This window comes from Vanellus vanellus (assembly GCF_965231255.1).
Source record: "Vanellus vanellus genome assembly, chromosome: 1".
In the NCBI taxonomy this organism is placed as follows: Eukaryota; Metazoa; Chordata; class Aves; order Charadriiformes; family Charadriidae; genus Vanellus; species Vanellus vanellus.
Window position 1 is genome coordinate 177,019,336 of NC_138905.1, and position 22,196 is coordinate 177,041,531.

Below are 22,196 nucleotides of genomic sequence, written 5' to 3' on the forward strand. Positions count from 1 at the left end.
CACATGGTCTAACCAATCTGTGCAAGGCCAGTAAAAAGATTCAGTAACTCTTCCAGCTCATAGATAGTAGTCATAGGTTCCTCTTTTTCAGAAATCATATGGCCGAGCGATTTCCTGAACTTTCAGGGATGCCTTCTAGCCCAGTGTGCAGATGAAGCCACTAGAAACCTTTCAGATGCTAGCAAACACAGTGAAACTGCAACTACATAGATTTCTGCCTACGTAAATAGCTTTCTTGGTGACAAAAACTGGCCCTGTGATTCTCTAGAGGGGCAGTTCCCAGCTGGGGAGGTGGCAGCAAGTCTGGGGGAAGAAGGGAGGAAAATAAAGGGCAGGAAGAGAAAAGAAATGTCAGTCCCCAGGAAAAGAGGCTGAGGAGCTGGACCTGGTGAAGCCCAGAACATTGGTTGATTTTCAGGGGACGCTATATTATAAATAGGTGGGGAAAAACCACAGATGCAAAGAGAGGTAGTGGGGTTTCTTTGTATTGCAGTAGTATTAGGACTCTGTTCATGGATTTGGACCTCACTGTACTTATTTTGCTTTGCAAACACAAACCAGCAAAAAAGGTGTAGCAAGGATCTTGTCATCTAAATGAAGAGATATTTCATCCACGTGCATGGCTGTAAAGCCAGTTTCAAGTTAGTATATTGAATAGAAAAGCTAGCTTCTTGTGTAACATAAATGCATCGGGATTCCTCATTGTTGTTAATGAAAATGCATGGTAACACAATCTGTATGGCCTCTGAGGTGTAGTAGCAGTTTTGATTTATAGAATATTTTCTCAGGCTTTTTATAAAAAAATCCTTCAAATAGGAGAGGGTGCTCTGTAAGGAAAAAAAAACAAAACAAAACAAAACAAAACATAAATCTCAAACTTTATCAATTAGAAAGTACCTTTAGAAAAAGAAACCTAGATCCCTGATCTTGTACTCGTAATGTTTTTGTCCCCACATGAATTAAATTATTTAGTCCCTTTTCCCCTAGACAGATCAAATAGGTATGATACTTATTTTATCTCTGCAATAGATGTATTCTTTGCAATATATATTCTCAGAGACTGGAGCTTGTAGAGGGCTATGTGACATGCAAAATCATTTTTTTGACATTCTGTTGGGGGTGGCAGGTTATCTTTGCATATGTAAGCTATTAGTACATTACATACTTTACATATGTAAACTATTTAGTAGTTACCAAAATCTGCTCGATGACACAGTGTGATGTATGACCACCCATAATTGCATTATGCATAGGTATCCAGGGTGATCAAATATTTAACATATCGATAATAAGCCTTCGGAACAGGAAGGATGAAAAGGTCATTCACGTGAGCTTCATTCCCGGTGGATGCAATGTCCTCATTTAATGTCACTGACCCAGCAAGACCTTACACGACAATTTTGTCAGCTAAGGATACACAAGAGAGAATTTTTAATCACCACCACAGTGATCAGTTCCACATTTGTTAGTCTGACCAACAAGAGGAGGTGGATGCACAGGCTGGAGTTGTCATTGTACAGATGTTTGGACTGACTACTGAGCTGCACAGGTGCAAGAAATCAGAATTGGACATATGAGAAGAAAGAGAAATCTGGAGAGCAAAGTACAACACGCAGCGAGTCCTGCACTAGAAATGGGAGCATCTATGCTGTTTCTGCAAGTAAGCAGAACAAAGGTGAAAGACGTGAACATGTACATACTCATCTAATTTCCGTGCTGGAAATTTCAGCTCAGCCCGTGACTCCAACAGAGTAGTCTTTATTTCACTTTTTTAATTTCCTCTGCTGAGAATACCAGTATTGCTGTAGTTTGTTTGTAGTATGTGTTGCCAGAAAAACATGAAGGAAAAGTATGAATCAGAAGGGAACAGAGAAGGCAAAAAGCAGGGCCCTGTGCTCTCCAAGCTGAGTTGGAGGTGCTCAGTTACCCAGTTTTCTGCTCTGTTTAGAAGGGGACAAAAAAGAAAGAACAGACTCGGCATTGATGCAGCCTCCGTCTGGAAGGAGTGTTAGGACGGCTGGTGCGTTAGAGATCCTGTGAATGATCGCTGCTGTTCTGCCAGCGCTGAAAGGAGGGAACGAAATAAGATGCTCTTTCTCTGCTAGACCAGGTTCAGCTCCCAGGTCTGAACTAGCGTGCATCAAACACGTTTGGCATACAGGATTTCAGGAACTGTTCCTGCTTTCAGGAAGACATACAATGCTTTGTCTTCAGATCCAAAGAACAGACCTTTGCTCATGCACTGTAGTGCACCTGCAAATTCATTGTGAAGATGTATTTTCCCCACTGCTTCAGGTTTCCTTGTTTCCATGGATTTTCACTTCAGCTCAGAAGAACATTGGGCTAAAGCAAAGTAAGCTAATTTTTTTTTTTTTTTTTTTAAGCAAGAAATTCAGGCTTACATTAGCTCACGGTCACTCCCTTATCTTTCATTATAATATGTAGATATGTGTATTTATAAATATAAACATGTATGTAGGACCTACTTAGAAAAAGCGAGCATCCATTAGAAACTCCCTTTAGAACATGAACTTGGCTGAGCACTGGAACCTGTTGCCCAGAGATGTGCGTTTTTTTCCGTCTTCAAACATTTTCAGACTTTTAACATGGGCAGTCTGATCTAGCTCTGAAGTTAATCCTGCTGAGCAGCAGGTTGGACCAGAAGACCCCCACGGCTCCTTCCCCAGCTGAGTTTTTCTGTTGCTCTCTATTCAAGGTAACACGGCATGTTACCAAAGGAGATGTTAGCATGAGCTTCAGCATCCAGAGCAGTCTTTGCACCGTGTTCAGCCGTCCTGAAGAGCTGGAACGGTTGATCATGTGGCCGTGCATCTTTTGTATGTGGCATGTGTTAGAAAAAAAAATCTCCTGAACAGATTTAAAAAACTGCTGTCGTTTGTCACCTCAAAATCTATGGCAAACCTTGTGCCAAGTGTCTTACTTAATGTGAATCCATCTGTCCAAACCAAGGGGAAGACAGAGAGCAATGAAGAGGAATTTTGTTTAAAATTAATGGAAGTGTTTTGTCTATGTGTAAAAAAAATCATCGCCTTACCATCAAACATTTCTAAAACTTTTACAGGTAGAAACAAGCTCTATATGTCCTGCCACGTTAGGAGAAATGTGTAATTTGTCTTTGTTAAGTGGCAGCCCAGGAATTCGGTAGGGCTGTCACTGGTCTGGGAGCTGCTGTTGCCCATACCTGGCTACAGCTGGATGTAGTCATGCAGGGGTAAATTCGTCTCTGCTGAGAGGCTGGCCCAGGTTCTGCTTCTTACGGCAGGATCTGCAGGTGGTGCGTGTTGTCATACAGCCATGAACTTTCCCAAAACCAGGAATAAGCATTTTAATTATGTAGGCAATGATAGTTAACATGTAATTCCTTGCTTTTTTACACAATAGGTCTCTAGGGTAAAATTTTCATAGTTAATGATAAGAGTAAAATAGATGGAGAGTTTTGCTGTGGTTTTTTTTTAGTGGCATTTCAGAGTTCATCATAGGCTTCATTTATAGGTTTTCTGTATCGGCAGTGTGCTTTGCAGTCCCAGCCCTACAGTCATCAGATCTGGGGGGCATGCTGGAGCATGTTGTAGATACTTTCTGGCCCAGCTTCCTTTCTTTATAAACCCAGCACAGAGAAACAGTGTGAAAGAGGAGAACATGGTGTATGCTCAGGTCTCAGCTCGGTGTGGAGCTGGAATAGACCCCAGGAGAGCACTGCCCTCAGAGCTGGAAAGTGCTCCCCGATCCCACAGCATGAACACGGCTGAGGAGGATCAGGCAACTGTCTCGTTCTCATGTCTCAGTTTAACACAGCTGATAACAGAGGTGATGGATAAGTTTGGTAAGGTGTGCCATGGTTCACATTGGTGCTTTTCCTAGTAGACCCCAAAGCTCTTTCCCACTGCCAGAAGTTTGTTTCGTGTATAGTCATGCTTTTGGTTCCACCACAGCCAGAGAGATGTTGTGAAGCAGTCGGGTATTGCGAGGCAGCTCAACAGTTCAAGTAACTTTAGCTGGTGTCAGTGGGAATAAATGTTGCAGATAAAAGTTGTGGTCAGAGATGTGCAGGGTATCCTGTTTGCTGACTGCTCGGGATAGGGATGTTAGAGCATGGGAATGGCCATACGGAGCTGGAGCCGAGGATCCTCTTGCCCGGGCTCTGCCTCCAGCAGCAGCCAGAAGCGGACACCTAGGACAGAGCCTAACAGGGAAAACTTAGCGCGCTCCTACTCCTGTCTGCTCCCAGAGCGATTTCCCACCGTCTTCAGCTCAGGCACTTTCCGAACCAAATGTATTCAAATCATCTCTTATCTGTGTCTTGTTTACGCATGTGATTTTCCTGTTTAGTATGTGTACTGTTTGTGTATGCTGCCAAATTCCTCCTTTCTTTCTTGACAAAAAGTGTAATTTCCAGTATAACATCACCTTAAAGTACACTGATTGAAGTAACTACTGCTAATAAAAGAGTAGTACATATTTTCCTTTTATGATCGCCTTAAGTACTGCTTGATATGTTTTAATGTCTAACATTCCTAAGGCAGATGTTTGCCTTTCATGAAACATTAATTAGAATCTAAGAATCAAAGAGGAGAAAAAAATACATATGTATATGCATGTGCATCTGTTTATCTGTGAAAGAGAGACAGTAGAAACTTTGTATTAAAAAAAAAGCAATAAGTAAATATTTGAGGGGAAGACTTTATCAGGAAATTACACTGATCTTTATTAAGCATATTTAAACACCAAAACTACTATGTTTTTATATAGTGTGATTTTGGCATCTCGCTTCTATACTAGGTGAAGTTTTATAAACTGTAATGAAAAATAATCTGTATCTTATTTCTTCACAGTTTAATATGTTGTGTTTACAAGGATACTTTCACCAATATCCTGAGCGGGAAGGTAATATTATACGAGCTATCAGAAAATAAAATGACGTTATGTGAAAAGCTACTACAAAAAGAAACTAATTGAGAGCTGGAAACCAGGAAATGCGGTTCAATTCCCCTTTTCAAAAGCACACAGAGTCCCCATATCATACCTGTTAGCATCTGAAACTTGACGATCTTAACAGAGGATACTTTATCTTAAGCGAGATTAGCTCCCTGAATGGGCCGCACGCTGCTCTGCGTGTGTTCATTTGACTCAGAAATGTGCCAGAAGAGCCGAGCAAAGGCATTGGGACCGTGGTCATCTCTGCTTCCGACTGTCCTTGGTGGGCAGCTGCTCTGTGAGCCTTCAGCAGTGCTACTGCCCCTCTTCACCTGAAGGAAGACCCACAACTGCCGTGGGTTTACGTGAGATCGACTGAGGCAGGGGAAGGGGGTGCCATCCCACCACTGGATCCAAAGGCCAAGATTTTAAAAAATAACACAGAAATCTCAAACTCTGCTGCCCTTATTTTTTCACTCAACAGCTCTATTTTTTATAAATGTTAAGTGGCCAAAACCCGTGGTGTTTCTGCAGCCTTTGAATGTCGAGCAAATGTTAGAGATCCAAGGATTTTCTTCAACTGCTCATTACCATCTGAATGCAGACATGTTATATTGTAGTTTTCTGCTTTTTTTTTTCATTTGCCTTCACTTTTAGTTTCTACAATAGAAAGGCTGGCCCAGAAGCTTTGCATGTCTTATAATGATTCACATTGCTAAATTTATAGACTATTTGTGTATTCAAATATTGTATATTTGTATCTTTTTTCCCTTTAAAAACAAAGAAAAAAACGCAAATATCTGGATGTCCAAAATTGGCTCAGAGGTGAGACACGAATGTTTGCCTGTTGGTTCTATCCCATATTGCCAAGGCACACTGTCACTTCCTGAGTATTTAATATCTTCTGATTTTTGTTTTCAGCCTTTTGTTTTCAGTTTATCTTTGTGTGTGTTACTTCTGCATACACAAGAATCACGAGAATAAGCTTCATTGTGGCCCAAAAGTTGGATTTTCCAGTTATTCCTTGTGTTGATTGCTTTTGTCCATGTCCTCGTTTCTTCATACAAAATCTGAATTTCCATGGAAGTTGTGGCATTTGCGGTATCACAGCTAGTTGCCACTGAAAGGCACGATGACACTCCCCTCACCCTTGGCCACAGGTTCCCATCCTCTCCCGTGTGTCAGCGCAGGTACTTGGCAGACTCCACTATTTAGGGAGCTAAACCAGCAAAAGCAAGCAAGCTGCTCAAGTCGTTTTTTGCAGAATTGGCTTTTTGTCACTGTGGATCCCTGAACTGGCTCGCTGCAGGACCAGACAAGTGCTGGTGCTGACACAGGGGAAAGCAACTGGAGCAAGACTGTCCTGATACTCCAGCTTAGCCAAATCACATCCTTCAATAGCCCAGAGCCTGAGACACACAAGAGGACCATGGCTCGTATTATGGCCGCCTTGTGGGGCACGCTCTGGCCTGCTGAGCCCCTCATCTGGGCTGAGCAGATGCTGCACGGGGCTGAGCCCAGTCCAGTTCTCCTTCTCATGGTAGCCAGAGTGGAGGGGACACAGCTGATAGCACATCACCGTGCTGGCTGTGTCAGCCAGGTCTTGCCTCGCTTGCTGGGAGGCTGGTGGCGCCACGAACCTCGTACTTTGGTGGCTGAAGGTAACACTGCATGTTTGCCAGGGGGTGAGAGTGTGTGAGCAGGCTGTTTGTGGGGAGCAGCCACTGCGCAGCAACATGTCACTACGTGGCACATGGTTGGTGTGTCGCAGCACTGAACACAGTTCAAAGCTTTAGTGAACATAGCGTGCTCTCCGAGCAGCTCTGCTGCGCGCATCCCTCACAAAACACAGGATCGGTATAAAAAGACCTTCTACGTGTGTTTTTAACAGCGTTACTGAATATGCCAAGGGCCTTTCGCAGTCTGTATGTAGAACGGAGGGGAAACACCTAGAAAGTCATGGGCAGCATTTCTAGAAAAGGAAAATAATCCTGCCTACCAGGGCTGTTATAATCCCTGTTGCAAGTCAGCACAGATCACGTTCAGGAGAACTTGATGGCCATCTGCTGGCGAAGCCCCAGTCTTTGTTTTACTTTGCAGACTTTTTTGCATCAGAGAGAGGAACTCACGCACTTGGCCCTGCATGAGTTGCAGAGATGCATGTTTTCACTTCTGGTTGGAAATAACACAGCTGAAGTTTTGTAAATCACCCTAAACACTCACACTGATTTCGTTCATTTCACCCCATGAGCAGTACTGACTGCAGGTGTTGCAGGTTATGGAGGCAACCAGCAGTCTCCCGGGATTTCTGTTAGTGTAAGTTCCTACACCAATACAGAAATTACGCTGTTTTTAGAAATAATGAACTATGAACTAAAAATAAATAAATGTCAAGCTGACAAGTCAGAACTCAGTTTTCTTCTTTGTTAATTTATCTTTCAAACTTGATGTATCAGCAGTAATTTGATGCATCCTGCAGTTTTGCTGGGATGTTGCATCTAGTGTCAGTCCTATTGCTAAACCCCACCTCGAGCCTTAAAAGCTGCCTGAGATCTTGGCTGTTAACAGGAGAACTGGCAGCTCCTCCTCTGGGCACCCGGGCAGCTCTCAGCTGCTGATGTGCTTCCAGGTCTTCATTCTGGGCGCTCTGCGAGGGGCACTTACAGTCAAGAAAGGCTGCTACGATATGTTTTTATATATATGTGTGTGTATTTTTAAATTTATTTTATATGATTTTGAAACACTGTAAACAAAAAGAAAAAAAAAGTCACTTAAAAAAAAGTACCCGGTCATTTCCATTCTCAAAGTCTTTGTCCATGTGGTGCCATCAAACAGTGGTTTCTTTAGCCCTGTGCTGAGCAGAGCCACCTGGCAGAACCTCCATGGCTTTTAAAAGGCACAAATCACATTTTTGAGGCCTTTTTTTTTTTCTTTATGGTTCTCCACGTGGTTGGTGAGGGCATTTTGCAGAAATCGCTTGAGAAATTGAAGGGTGTCCCTTTACTGCTACGTGGCCAAGGGAAAGAACATCAGCAAATCAACTGAAAGTTCCTGCGGGAAGGACTAACCTCGGGAAGCTCAAAAAAGCATCTCTCTGCTCTTTTTAAGGCTTCCTGTGGTATCTGCATGTAAAACTCCAACAGCTTGTGCATGGCTAAAACAGAGCTGGTGGTATGAGTTAGGGTCTGGCTCCTTTTCCGCCAATGAGCGTGTCTGCACCGTGGGACACCCTGAGCCACGGGGGGATAGAGTGCCAGAGGGAGATCACCTGGGAGGTGAGCTCTCACTTGCCACGAGTCCCTTCTGCTGGCTGGTTTGCCATTTAGCCTGCGCTGCTGCGAAGGGAAGGCGCGAGGTTACATTTGCTGGTTTCAGCTGACAGTAACATTTCTCTTCGGCGTGCTGAGCAAGCCATGTCTCTGAAGTTCGCGGGGGACAGTGGCAAGCGCGTGGCACCTCCTGTGACTTTTTCACTTATTTTTCCTGGCGTGGAGAGTAGGTGGGGCGCTCCGCCTTTTAGAAAAAGGCAGCAGTGCAGTTAAGAAGCAGCAGCGTTAATCACGTGCCAGCTTCGCCGCACTGCTTTATGCCACCCTCTCCTGTATAAATACCCGGGAAAGCACAGAGCGGTTCCCAGCAGTGAGGTCACTTTCTTGTACGTGACAAATAGCTTTTTACGAGGTGCTGACTCTGCTCAAGGTTCGTGTCTCGGGGCTGGAAATTGCAGCAACATTATAAGCTTGATCCTCCTCCCGTTTAAATGAGCTGTACTACCCAGGATCTGAACACCTTGTTACAAAACAGGCTTTTAAGACGGCTCGTAAATCACATGCAGCAAAAATGGCGCGCAAATATTTATTTTTAAAGATAAAGATTTTCTGGTCTCGAGCACTGGATTTTGTACCTTCCATATTTGAGCTTTAAGATTTGATATACATGTTTGCTTTTTATTTTAGCTGGTGGGATGTTTAAAAAAAAAAGTAGTGAGACCATTCTCAGTGTATTATCTAACCCAAGATTTTTATTTGCCCTGAGATGCAGATGCTTAAATGCAATTCCTAAGCCATTTCTGTGACAGCTAAATATATCTGTATTCTTGCCCCATAGTGAAAGTGCTGATGTGTCGTACTCTCTTGGGGACTACTTTTTGCTATTTAATGTTGATATTACGGTCCTCTGTCTGTTTCTTCCTCCATTTCATAAATTCCCTGCGTGCCCGTTTACATACATTGTATTATAGGCAAAAATAATTAATCTGGAAAATCTCTGCCTGAAGGTGAAATATGACTATAAAGTGCTAAGAGAAAAAGAGAGTACTCCTTTTTTTTTTTTCAATAGTGTAGTAGCTTCTCAGCAGATGCATCAACATCAGTGCTTCTTTCAAATGACCTTCTTAGTATCTTAGCTTACCCAAAAGTTCATGTTTCTTTTCGTGATCAGATTCACTTTCTTTTCCTTCAATTCATTTCCATTTGACAGTCACAAATTCTTTCAGGAGAACCATGAACTCGCATCTTAAGACTTTAAAAGAGCTGGCTGATGAATCTTGTAGAACATTTACCTTGAGTGTCAATAAACCCAGGAATGTGGGGGAAGCCCCAGAAACTTGGTGAAGGCCAACATTGTTCCCATACTTAAAGTAGCTCAACAGGCTGGTATAACTGTAGGTGAACGTGACTGCTGTGCGGTATAACCATAATGGGGTTTATAAGGAGATCAATTCATAATTATTATAGCTGGGTAACATAATTAACGAGAGTCGATGAGGGCTTGGATCTTGGCATACCTGCTTGATAATAGTTTATATCACAAGTTTATCTAACCAAGTGCATTTGTTGTAGCAGGCTTTTGTCAAGTATTAGACTCAATACGTACTGTATTTATAAAATAAAGCAACATGACTTCAACATTACTTTTTTATTTGCTTAACATTGGGATAACTGATAGGATGTGCTGTAAATGGAGTATCTTCACTGAGCATAGGTGTTTCCGTGGGGATTGTTCGCTGGCCCTGCGCTAATAAACTTTTTTATTTGTCAGTGATCTGAAAGGAAATAAAATTCATTGACTTGCAGGTGACGGATTGAGAATTGTTAAATAAGTAAATGGAAAAACCACTGCTGCAGAGTGATAAGGATTTCTTAGCAATCTGTATGCAAGCAAACAACGGGTGTTTGGCCAAATGCAAGAATCCATAGTCCCGATCTGGGTACTGGAATCAGTTTTTCATAAAAGGTTTCAGGATTTTTATGCATTTAAGCTTGTCAAAGAGAGATTGTGGAGGCTATAAATAAAGTTGTTTAGAAAGCAGGGTTCAGTGAGCTTGGATCTGGACACATGTAAAATCGAAATAAAGCTCAGATAAAGTCAGGCTATTTCATTATCGGAGTGGTATTTGAAGGGTCGTGGTGTTTTCTCTGGCAATAAGCACTTCTAAATCAAGACTTGAATTATTTCATATTGCAAAATACGCTCTGGTTCAAGTACAGATTGTTTCAAATATGTGCTGTGGACTACACTGTAAAAAAGGAAATAATGAATTGTTAAGGTCACTTCTGGCACGGTGATGTTACTGTTGATCTTTTGGGGCCCATGCTCTTGCTTCATTTTTTGCCTCTGTTCTTTTTTTTAGTTCAATTTCACCATTCAGTATTGAGAGCACAAGGCGTCAGAGAAGGTCCGAGTCTCCAGACTCCAGGAAGCGGCGCATCCATCGGTGTGACTTTGAGGGATGCAACAAAGTGTACACAAAAAGTTCCCACCTGAAGGCTCACCGGAGAACACACACAGGTAGGACTTTGGCGGCACTGTTAACTGCAGTTAAGACAAGCAGGTTACTTTTCTGCCTAATTTAGGACGTATTAAACTCGTCATCCTACACTAAGAGCCAAAGGCCTGTACCTAAATAACAGAGATGTCTGAGAGTGCATCAACATTGTCATTCTGGTGCAGAACAAGAGCATGCTTTTGACTTGAACTTCCTTGTCATCCCCACTTCACAGCACAAGCAGTGTCAGCACAAACCAGATTCCTTTCAGATAAAACTAAACAGAACAGTGGTCTCCAGGGACACATTTACTGTGCTTCAGCAAACAATGGGTGGTCATTGCTTGGGAGGCCCTCAAGAAGAGCATGAAGCGTAGACAGGGATCTTCAGCATCATTTTTTTCACTCTACAGACCTGCTCCTATTGAGCCACCACTTGCTTTTACAGATGTAGCCTTTGAATGCTAGGTTCCACTAAATGCCTTCAGTTCAATTCAAGTCTAAACTCAAGAGCTCATTATTTCTTTCTGGAGGCTTTCAGAGTCACCTAGCACATACTGCAGAGGGAAGTCCGTCACTTTATGAGAACAGGTTGCACTAGGTCCCTACAACAGAGATGCAAGGGAGGTGCTTAGATGAGCTGGGTCCCATTCAGTGATGATAATACTTAACACTTAATCAATACCTGTTGTCCTGACTAACTTTATGGGCTGTTACTGGTCTACATGACAGGCACGTAAGGGGAGCTGAAGCAGTGATGGTTGTAATTTTATTGTGGATAAACCCAGGAGCAGCAATTTGAAGTCATCAAGACCAATTTAAAAGGGGATCGCTTGGATGGCTAGAAAGGCAGTGGACAGAACGCTCAGAGTTTCAGTGCTGTTCCTTGCTCTGCTGCTGATTTGCTGAAATTAAATTTATTGATCTCTCTGCTCTTAATGTACTTCAGCATTCTTGTAACTCCTTGGAGACAAGATGGTGTTTATCCAGCATGCAGCACAATGTTGTTTGCTGAGAATCTGCTGGAGCTTTCTGTGGTGTGATGTACTCTAAAGAGTATGAGATATTATTTTAAAGAATTAAGTGATGGCTTCTCCGTTTCAAATGAGGCCGTGTCTCCATCACTGTTTCCAATATGTCTTTTGGTTGGTAGGACTTTTGTTGAGAGGAATACTGAACAAGGCTCCATCCTAATACCCCCTACTAAACCAATTTCTGTAAGGTAAGAGTCCCTTCCTTAAACAGCGGAAATGTTCTGGTGATCTGGGAGTTTAATTACGTTTCCCTCCAGGCCAATTATTCTAGTTTCTTCATATCTTCCCATTAATGCTTGCGCCTTCTCCGCTCTTAACTTATCATGTCTTGTCTTAATTCTTTTTTCCTCTTCCCTGTTCTTTCCCATCTTCAATGTGGTCTTTCATCCCTATCCTTCCAATGTATTCTGTATACTCTTACCCTTTCACCTTCTTCTCTGTCATTCTTGTTTTACTTCTTTTATCCCAATCTAACCCTACTGTCTCTTTCCTTTTCCCTGCCCTGATTTCTAAGTTATTTCCCTATTCTTGCCTGTATCACCCTTTAAGCATTATATGACTGTAGCAGATGAGAAGGCAGAGAGCCCAGCAGAGGTGTGAAACTGGTAGACTGTTTGGTTTCAACCAAAAGTACCCTTAAGTGTTTATACCACAGGGAGGTCACTTCTCTAGCCTGCCAGAGTAGCAACCAGCACAGGAGTGTAAGCAAGGACCGTGTAAAGAGCTGAGTTACAAAACTAGATGAGAACAACCTCAGCAATGTCACATCCAAGCTAGCCCAGAAATACAGAAGGCTCCTCTCTGCCGTGACATTTTAAATCACTGAGAATCACATTTGTGATGAGTCTGTAATTTATTAGCGATCTCATGACGGACCAGCGCTTGTGGGTAACACACCCAAATCAGTGTTATAGTCTGCACCGCTGAATCTCAGGCTGTGCACTAAGGGTGCTCAAAACCAGGCACTGAAGACTTGAAAAGGTGTTGGTATTTACAACTTTTGCAGCTGTAACTCTCCAGCAGCATGAAGGGAGTTTCTATACATGCTGTAATCATAGGATCCATCTCCCCAGCCTTGGTTCCCTGGCAGCTGGGTGTCTCGGCTATGCTATCTGTCTGGGATCTCTGGGTAGTCAGTGAAGAGGGATTGGCACCTCTGGGGCACATTATTCCCTCTTCAGGTAGACCCAGGGATTGGCTTGCGAAGATGCTTCTCTCTTTCATTGCTGAATACAGAGGAAGCCCAGGTACCTACCTGTTAGCTGGCTGAAATGAATCTCCACCCCAAAAGGCAGCTGCCTGAAATGTATTGCGGTCATGTTGGATGTTGGTTTATTCCTTCGGGGGGGAAAAGGAAAAATAAAATAAAATAAAACCCCTTCATTAAGTGGTCACCTGTTAACTGCTTTATATTGTCATGTCTTCATGTCTGCTGCAATATAAGCAGTATAGTCTAGAAAGGTGAGTGCTGAATATAGCCGACAGATCCAGTGAGAAAAATCTGTATCGTGCTGTCAAAATTAAATGTGTTTCACAGAACACTTGGTAAGATGTTGCTATATTCTAACTTTACATGTAGCACCAACCATGAGCATACTCTATGTATTAAACTCATCTTACGTTTTTTATCTTGGCCTTTACTTTTGCTTCAGGGGAAAGAAGTTAATTATTCACGTATGACCCACAGTAATTACTGTGCAGTTTTGGATAAGTATAAATGAAGTATGACAGCTATGCACGCAAGGGTGAGCAAGTTTCAGTAGGAAACTTTCTGAGAAAAGATCACAGAAACTCGGCATTGCATAATGTGGACTTTTTTTTTTTTCAGGCAGGCTGATCTTGCTGACAATTGTTTACCTAAGCAGGATGTGTTTGAGAACTATTTTTTTTTTTCATTTACTATATATGCATAGCCACTAAAACATTCGCAGTCGTTTGGATACAGGAGGAGAAACAATGTGGTATTTTGACAGGATGAACAACTTGGTTGGAAAGTATACTTGTTTTAATCTTATTTAAAAATTGAGACAAAATATAGATGGTAACAGCTGCATTTAATTCTCTTTGAGTAACTCCCAGTTTTTTTAAGTATGCTATCATCTAGCTCCCCAATACTTCTCACCAGTGTCCTCAAAACTTAGCGTACTGGTGTGGGCATGGAGTCCACTGGGGGGCGAGCTTGAATTACGTATCATCCCTCCAACTAGAAAAACTGCAAGTGAAACCTGTAATAGAGCGTTTCATAAATCACAAGCACTGGTATTAAATTTCTCTTTCGAGTATCAACTTCTTGTTGTTGTTTTACCAGATCATCAAATAAAGCTATCAGGAGGTATCGGGTGTGATGGAGAGCCTTCGGGGCTCACAGGCAATCTCGCAGCTCAGGTTTATCAACTCTTTCCGCAAGAAGAAACTGTGAGAAATTGGCTCACCGGAGTTGTGTTGAGTTAGTTTCTGCTTCAGTGAACTTAAAGAAAATTATTAATGTGTGACCCTGCAAACGAATAATCTTTAAAAACGGGAAAAGCGGCAGCCCTGGGTTGTATTCCCGGTCTGTGTATGGCTGCGTTGCGCTCAGCGTAGGTGCTGCTGTCATCCCAGGGAATGGGGAGAGCCGTAACTCCTGTTCCCAGTGAGGTCTGTGCCCGTACAGCCCTGGTGGGGGTCACTTTCTTCAGTTTTGTTGCTTTTACTTTGAAGATGGAAAGGGAAACAACCGTAGCGTTATTTTATGATATGTAGTGGCTATTTCAGGCCTTTTCGGCAATCCTAAAATTGCCATTGACACTTCCAGTAGGACAGCTGAGCATTTCAGACTAAGTAATACTGGTTCCTTCCACTATGTTTTTTCCCCCATCAAAATTTCTTTCTAAAAATATTTAAATTTATCTTAATGAATTGCTGTTTCCTTTTCTACTAGCCCTGGTTTGTGAAAGATCTACAGGCTCTGTTCTCTCTGAAGAGACACGATAAAAATCTGATAACTTCTATGTAAATCAAAAAGTCAAATTATGCCTTCTGTGGAGAGGCTGATATGGGTTATAAAAACTAGACTTTAATAGCTGATCTGTGAAGTTGGTGAGACTGGAAATTATGGGTCTGTGAAAGCTGTAAAATGCATTAAATAATGTAATTATTTTGGCCAAAAGCAGGCAGATACGCCGTAAAACTGAGGACATACATCTTGACCCCCCCTCCAGGACATACATCTTGACCCCCCTCCAGCTGGCTGGATGTTCCTGAAATGGCAATGGAACGCTGCAAAGTAGTAAAAAACGCTTGCCATTTCCCTGCAAGATTTCACTTGACTTGTCATGATTTTTCAGTCACTTGTAACTATAACGAAAATAGGTTCATAAGCTAGATATGGTGAAGGCAGCAGGATAAAGCCTTACAGTCACACCATCTATCAGGTCAAATGCAAGGCAGTAAAGTCTCTAGTGAAATAATACATTTCATTATTGCCTCAATCAGCATATTAATTGTGGATAAAGGGTGTGTATGAGAAGATGAGGGGACAGGGGAGTCTGTTTTAGGGAGAGAGAAGAAGGAAAACAAGAAAAAACATCCCGGAGGACCCTTTGGCCATAACAGTTCAAAGCAGGCATGAGAAAGTGAAAACACCTTTTGGAGAGATGACAGCAATCATACAAAAAACACACAAACCCTTTTTTATTCATACTGATTTCAGTCGCCTTGTTAATGCGTTAAATAATGACAAGCATGATTATCGAAAGATGGCAGGTTCTGGCTGCCAACAGAGACACTGCAGGGCAGCGGCTGCTGGCTGTGGGCGATGTCCCAGGACATGCATGTGGTTATGCACCCAGTCACGGATGAACTGTCCCACTGGCCGACCATGTGGCTAAAAGCTACTTTCACTTTTCATCCACAAGGCTACTTAGTCTGCAAATCCTAATGCGCAATATTCTGTTTTAACCTGAATCGCGGGTCTGTTGGTACCAAAGCTAACCTTTGCATATCATGATCCAGTTTTCATAGACATCATCTGTCTCCTCTTAAGTAGGGAGAGCATGTAAATTTGAGGCATATTATGTAAATTCAAGAAGCAAATTACGCTGTCTGTTAGGGGCCATGGTAAAGAACACAGAGACTTGAAACATGTATAATGGGTAATACATGTGGAGGAGATTTAAAGCTCTTCTCTTTTTTCTAAGTATGCAGAGTACACTGGGTAGTGTGAACGTATCCTAAAGGGGTGCGTAGCGTGGCGACTGTGACCTGAGAAATCTAACTAACTACACAGTCATTTAAAGGGAAATTTGATTTGTCTTGGATTTCACATCTGAAGTTGCTCACAGCTAAATCCAGTTGTAGCTCATTGTGGTTACCCTCTTACCATATGGAGAAGCCCAAGGAATTTAAAACGTTGTGTGAGTCATCCTGAAAAAGAAAATAAAGAAAGAAGATGCCTACTTTAAGGTTACGTGGGACCTAATTTTACAATGTCTGATACAGAAGAGATTGCTCCCTGTCTCTCACCTCTGTAGTATTTTCTTTTATTGTGTGAGTGTTGTTTTATGTATCAGCATTCTGTATTTCTGTGCAACCTTATTTCAGTCATTAGTTGCTAATTTCTGGAGGAAGATAGCAGAGTGGCTTTCTGGGGTCAATGGCAGCAAAAGCCTGGGACTTTCCAGTTGGCATGAAGTGGGAATGGATTTAGCCTGTGAGCGTAGGGCACCGTATAGCCACAGGTGTGGCTTTGCTCCTGCCTCCAAGGGGTGGAGGAAGACAAGGGCTGTAACCAGAGCACCTTCAGTGGGGCTCAGATACTGGACTGCAACTGCTGCTTTTCATCCATGAGCCCCAACCATCACAGGGTCGGAATCACCGTTCTCAGTGCCGCCGCTGCAGAAGATGCGGCTGCTTCGTTAGGCACTTAGGGAGGCAGGCTGAATATAGCCCCCAGGCCAAATGAATTTTTTAGTGTTTGGTGCTTTGTCCTTGATCAACGCCTATCTCATTCCTGAGAGATGAGAGCAAATACCTTTGCCACAGATGTAATGAAGCCTATTTGTCAGTGTCAGGGGGTCTTCAGTGGTGTTACATGGAGACAGTAAACATCTCAGAAATGCGGTTTTGTACCTGAGAAAATGACAGCATTTCCTCCCCGAGATGTTCCTTTATAGCTGGGTTGAGACACCACCCTAGAAGAGAGAGGGCTAGTGAGTACATGGGCGTTTTATTTAGTCTGTGCTTTTTCAAACATTGCATTCCTCTCACTCACTGTTGCTCCATATATTATTTTAATATGAAAGGGCCCCTGTCATTAGTCTTTGTTCACATTTTCCTTTGAGCCATTTCAGAGCGGACTTAAGAGTTTGGAGGCACCAAAAAAGTTATTTTTGCTCTGTAGGTTTTAAAACTCCATTCATTACCTGTTGTTTTCTTAAGGTCTGTTTAATGCCTTTTGCTAGCTATAAGTTCCAGAGAGATATTTACAGGTTTGTAATCCCTTCTTTACACAAATATTGGGAGGAAGCAACATTTTTTAAATAATCTTTCTGGATTTGACTTGAGCAGTGTAGATTTTTGGCCTACTTTAAAATTAACACCTCTTTGTCACCTACTCTCCAGGCCGCTCTTCCAAAGCGCAACTTGTCTTCCTTGTGTCCTACGTGCTCCCTCGGCCCTTATCCCGGAGCTCTCCCTCCTCCATGTAAATCTGTCAGGTGAAAAAAGCTGCAACAGCAGGTTCACATGCTGTTCCAGAAACTGGGAATTTAAATAAACAAAGCCAATTTAAAAATTAATTTGCTTTGAGTAAAATAGGAGGTCTATTTGTATTGGGTGATGCTTTTGTTTTTTAAGAAATACTTTCTTTTAATGTTTAAAATTTACTGCCAGTTTCAATAAACAGTAGAGCTTTCCAATGTGGATTTCGGTATATTTCATGGAAGTTTTCACTTCTAGCTTTTCTTCATGCAGTTTCTGTTTAGAGGATACACAGATTATTTAATAAATGGGGCTGCTGAAGCTTCAGCCTATGTGACAGGGTTCACATTTCAGGACAGAGATACATTTAAAAGCAGATATCTACTGGTGCAATATGTACCAGTATACCAGGGCAGGTTCACCAATGCCACCACAGCCTAGTAAGGTGATGTTCAGAAATGGGAGCCTCTGGATGTAGTGAGATAGTTGTCTGAGTCCAGCTACTTAGGGGCAGGTGTCCATACCACAAGGAGCTTGTACATCCAGTTCTCTTCCAATAGCTGCTCTGTGGAAAGTTAAATGATTTCATTTCTGGCGCGTTTTGTGAGCTCTGAATTCACCTTACACACGGGGAGTCATTCCTCTGCATTGTAGGTCTGATGCCGTGCCGATATGGAAAAGTGCCCACTTGGTTCTTCCAAGTCACTTTGATGGGAAAGCAAGCCTAACTGCATCTGTGATTGCTTTCAGTCTCTAGGTTATGAAAAATATTTGCAACAGTGCCCCTTGACTTTGTAAATATGGGGTGCATATGTGTTTTGTCTGTGTGTGGCACGAGGGAATAATGATGATTTCATTATGCAGAATAAAATTTTCTCTAAGCAAACCATTTAGTACTTAATATTCTACCTCCAAAGAACTGCAGTTCATCTAAGGTCTCAGGCATGATTGTGGTCTACCATGTGTAGCTCTGCAGTGGCATGAAGGCAAGAAAGACCTCTCTGCTCCCATTCCCTCCAAAATGCTTTCCCAGATGTTGCACCCAGAACTAGGGGAGTAAACACGCAGCACAGGGTTTCCAAGGACATTAACTCTTGCAGCCCACTCAGTCCCCGACAGAGGGAAAAGGATAGCAACTTGCTGCTGGAATGCCCGTTACTGGTGATACCCCGTGTCTTTTGGGAAGCGTGGCTGGAGTTGCTCGTGCCCGCCCTGACCTTTTCAGGGCAGCCTTCGATCGGAAACGGGGTCTTTGGGAGTGGGGCATGCTCAACACTGCAAGTAAGCTTCCCAAAAGCCTTTGTTTTAACATTTTGTTCAGGTTCTCTGTTTTTCTGCTTATTTTTTTCCATGGCTAAAAGGAAAGAAGAGGTAGAGCCTGAAAGCTAGTGTTTTCAGTCTTCGCTTTTTGCAGTTAAGTAGGTAGAAAACAGGAAAATTTACAAAAACTTCTTGCTTCGTTGGAAAGGAAAAAGACCAGCTGAAACCTGTGTAGAAAGAGGGGTTATTTTCTGCACTTCAGTGTTTTCTCCACATAGAATATGAAATGTAGTGGTATCTTGGTCGCATTAACGATCTTTTCCCTTGTCATACGTATTTTTGTCAGTTAATATTTTACTTTAGGATCATAGGTATTTATTCTGCTTTGTGTGCTGATAAAAACTGGTATCTCTTCATTTGGGAAGTTTAATTCCATTCACAACTTATTTGCTTAAATGGGAGGTGGGTTTTTTTAACGCTCGTTTCCTGCAGACAGCACAGCACCCCAGGGTCCTGGCCTCTGCTTGGCCTGACTTCTAGCACAGCGCAAACAACAAATGATCGGTTGTGCAAAACTGAGTGAGACAAAGCTCATCCCTCGGAGCCTTTTTGTTCTTGTTTGTTTGTTTGTTTATTTCTTTGGGGGAGGGGGGAGGTGTTTGTTGTTTTGCTTTTTACCGATAGTGGAAGGTTTAGGTTTTGTACTGAGAAGCATCAGTATTGCTTTTGATGAACATGGTGGAGCAACCCCTGGAGCATCCAGGAGGAGTGACAGTAGCAGAATCGGAGGCAGGTGGAAAGGGAAGTGTCAGTTGTTTGGCATCTCCCTTGCAGTTATGAACCACAATGAAGGAAAGGTGTTTTATTTGAGGAGGCCAGACTAAAACCCAGGTCTGCAGCACCCCAGTTAGAGAGAGTTAGTGTGCAGGTCTGCTGGCACCTTCCGTGCAGTTGGCTGCTGATGGAAGTATGGATCTGTTGCACCACCTTTCACAAATACCATTGTGAGTGAAGGCTGCCATAAAAGGAAAAATCCCAGCCCTCCTGACGGCACTGAAAATCCGGTAGTCCCATATAGTTGCTGTGGCTGGAGGGAAGGAGAAAACTTCATGACATCTTCCACTACATACATATATATAAAAAAATATATACATTAAGCATGTGTGTGTGTATATATGCACTTAACATATACTTAGATATTTATATATGTACCACATCATGCAGGAAAAAATTATCAGGAGGGGTGATACAATGCTATTTGTCATCTACTGTTGGGATTCGGTCTGGCTTCTGGATTCAGGTGCACAGGACGAGGCCTTTTACGTTTCCAAAACTTCTATTTTTTTCTGTTTTTACAGGAATTAAAATTTTTCATTTTACATCAGCAATACCCTTGGTGATGTATGTTGCTACAGGATTGGTTAATCCTTGTCCCAGAGCGTTAATTCATTTGTATCTCTCATGGTAGTAGGTATGTCCCATCGTAGGGCAAGGTCTCTGTGCAGAAGCCTAAAAAGACAAAATGCGGAAGAGAAGTTTCTTGGATTCCCCCTCTTCGTTTCTCTCTGTGCGTGCGGTGGCAGAACAAGGCTGAGACCGATGTAATGGTTTTGCCATCTTAAATTACAGAGAATTGAATTTTATAAGTCTGGTCACAAGGACTTTTTGGCTGGGATTTGTATTTAAACGGCGGCAAACTGAGGCAGCTGTGTACCTAGAGGAGCATGTGGGACAACAGCAGGAGAAGGAGAGAGATAAGGTTGCTGAACTAGTACTGGTCTTCCAGAGGGAGTGAGAAGAAGGGCCACGATGGCAAACAGGACCCAAGCTCAGCAGTGCAGTGAAATGAAAGGACAGTTGTGTGTTGTGATGTGGGAAAAGGACTTGCGCCTGAATTATCCGAAGTGGAGCTTGTAAATAATCAGTTCGAGAGCTGCCAAAAGTGTCTCTTGTTTTAGAGTGGAGTTTGTCACTGTATTTTTGAATTGAAGAAATTGTTTAGTTCCCAGTTTACACATGAAGAAACCATGTCCCTGTGCTTTGCCTAAGTCGGACTGAGAACAAGGAATAAAAAACCTGAATTTCAAGACGTGTCACAGGCAGCACAGTATGTTCCTGTTCTGCTCGTAGAAATTGTTTTCCCAGACTTGCTCAACTGATACAAGACTTTAATTTCTTCCCAGAAAGATATTTTATTTGCATATTTTGACAATGCTGAAACACGAAAGTCAAATTCTCTGTGTTCACCAAAGAGATATAGTGAATCGGTAACTTGGAAACAGAGATCCCAAATGACCTTTAGAAAGACATCTAAATAATTGGATTGGATTTTTGCATCAAAATGATTGAAAATATTTCAAACTTTTAAAGGGATGAAACTGAGATCTAGCAGTTTCGTTACAGAAAGTAAGGTGTTCCTAATATGTGAGCCATAGCATTGCTGTTCACTTTCTCTGCAATTTTGGGAAGGCTGCTGATGCTCACTACGTTGGTTTTCCTACCTGCAGAATGGGCATGGTATTTGTTACACAGTGCTATTACGAAGACAGACTTTTATGAAGGATTACATTTTTAAAAAAGCTTTATAAGGCACTTTGAAGTTGGAAAGTGCTTTATAAGTGCTCTGATGTTTTTTCATTAAAAAATTATACTAATAAAAATATCACACAAAACGTAAGAGTTGTCATTTTTCCCTTTCCCCTGTGTCTAAAAGCTAAGCTGCCCTCTTCCTCTGGGAGTGCCTGAGGATGCTCATTATCAGATAGTGTTTTTGCTGTAAAAAGATTCTTTTCTGCCTGAAATTGCTTATGTTTAGTAGAAATGCAAAATCTAATTAGCTATCATTTGTGGTTTTCAATTTATGATTTCCCCTTCCAGAGTCCTAACAGTATGGGTGCAATGTGACTGTCCCATATGTTTCGGAACAACTCTGGTGTTTACGTGGGAGCTGAAACCCGCTGACATAAATACTACACCTTATATATATTGCATAATATCCTGTAGCAGAAACCAAACCAGGAATCACCAGGAGATGTCCTCAACCCTGCAGAGCTGCAGATCTGTTGACTGTGACTGGAAGATTTAACATTATCAAACACAGGCAGAGGCACGTTGGCTGTATTATTTATTTTCTTTCGACTTGTTATGGGCTAAATCCTTAAGACCTCACTCCAAGAGTAATGGCAGTAGAAACTGAGTGTAGAAAGATGTGGCTGTAGATAGCAGGGTTGGGCAGGTGACACCTATTAAACTGCAAGTTTGTCTCAAATCCGTTGTCTTCTGTGAATGGAGTGAGGGATGGCATCTCCCCAGTGCTCCCACCCTCTCAGTCTGGAAACACTACATAAACCTATAAACCAAGTTTATTTTCCAAGTGTTTTTCTAACTTTGTCCTTCTTGAAAGTGGAATTTCAGCATGTGGCTCTTTCACAGGGTGACGAAAGCTTAAATACAGAAAAACCCGTACCTCTTATGTTTATTTTCTAGTTGACTCTTACTTGGAATAAAAATGTTACCAGTGTT

General features: G+C 42.2%; 1 protein-coding gene across 1 annotated transcript in view; it reads left to right on the forward strand.

Moving 5' to 3' along the window:
- The window catches only part of KLF12 (KLF transcription factor 12), a gene marked incomplete at its 3' end in the record, with an annotated part of 254,203 nt that overhangs the window by 226,799 nt on the left and 5,208 nt on the right, over positions 1-22,196 (forward strand). Inside the window, exon 7 of the mRNA XM_082485836.1 lies at positions 10,568-10,725. Coding sequence (XP_082341962.1) covers positions 10,568-10,725 — 158 coding nt within the window. The remainder of the gene's footprint in view (positions 1-10,567; positions 10,726-22,196) is intronic.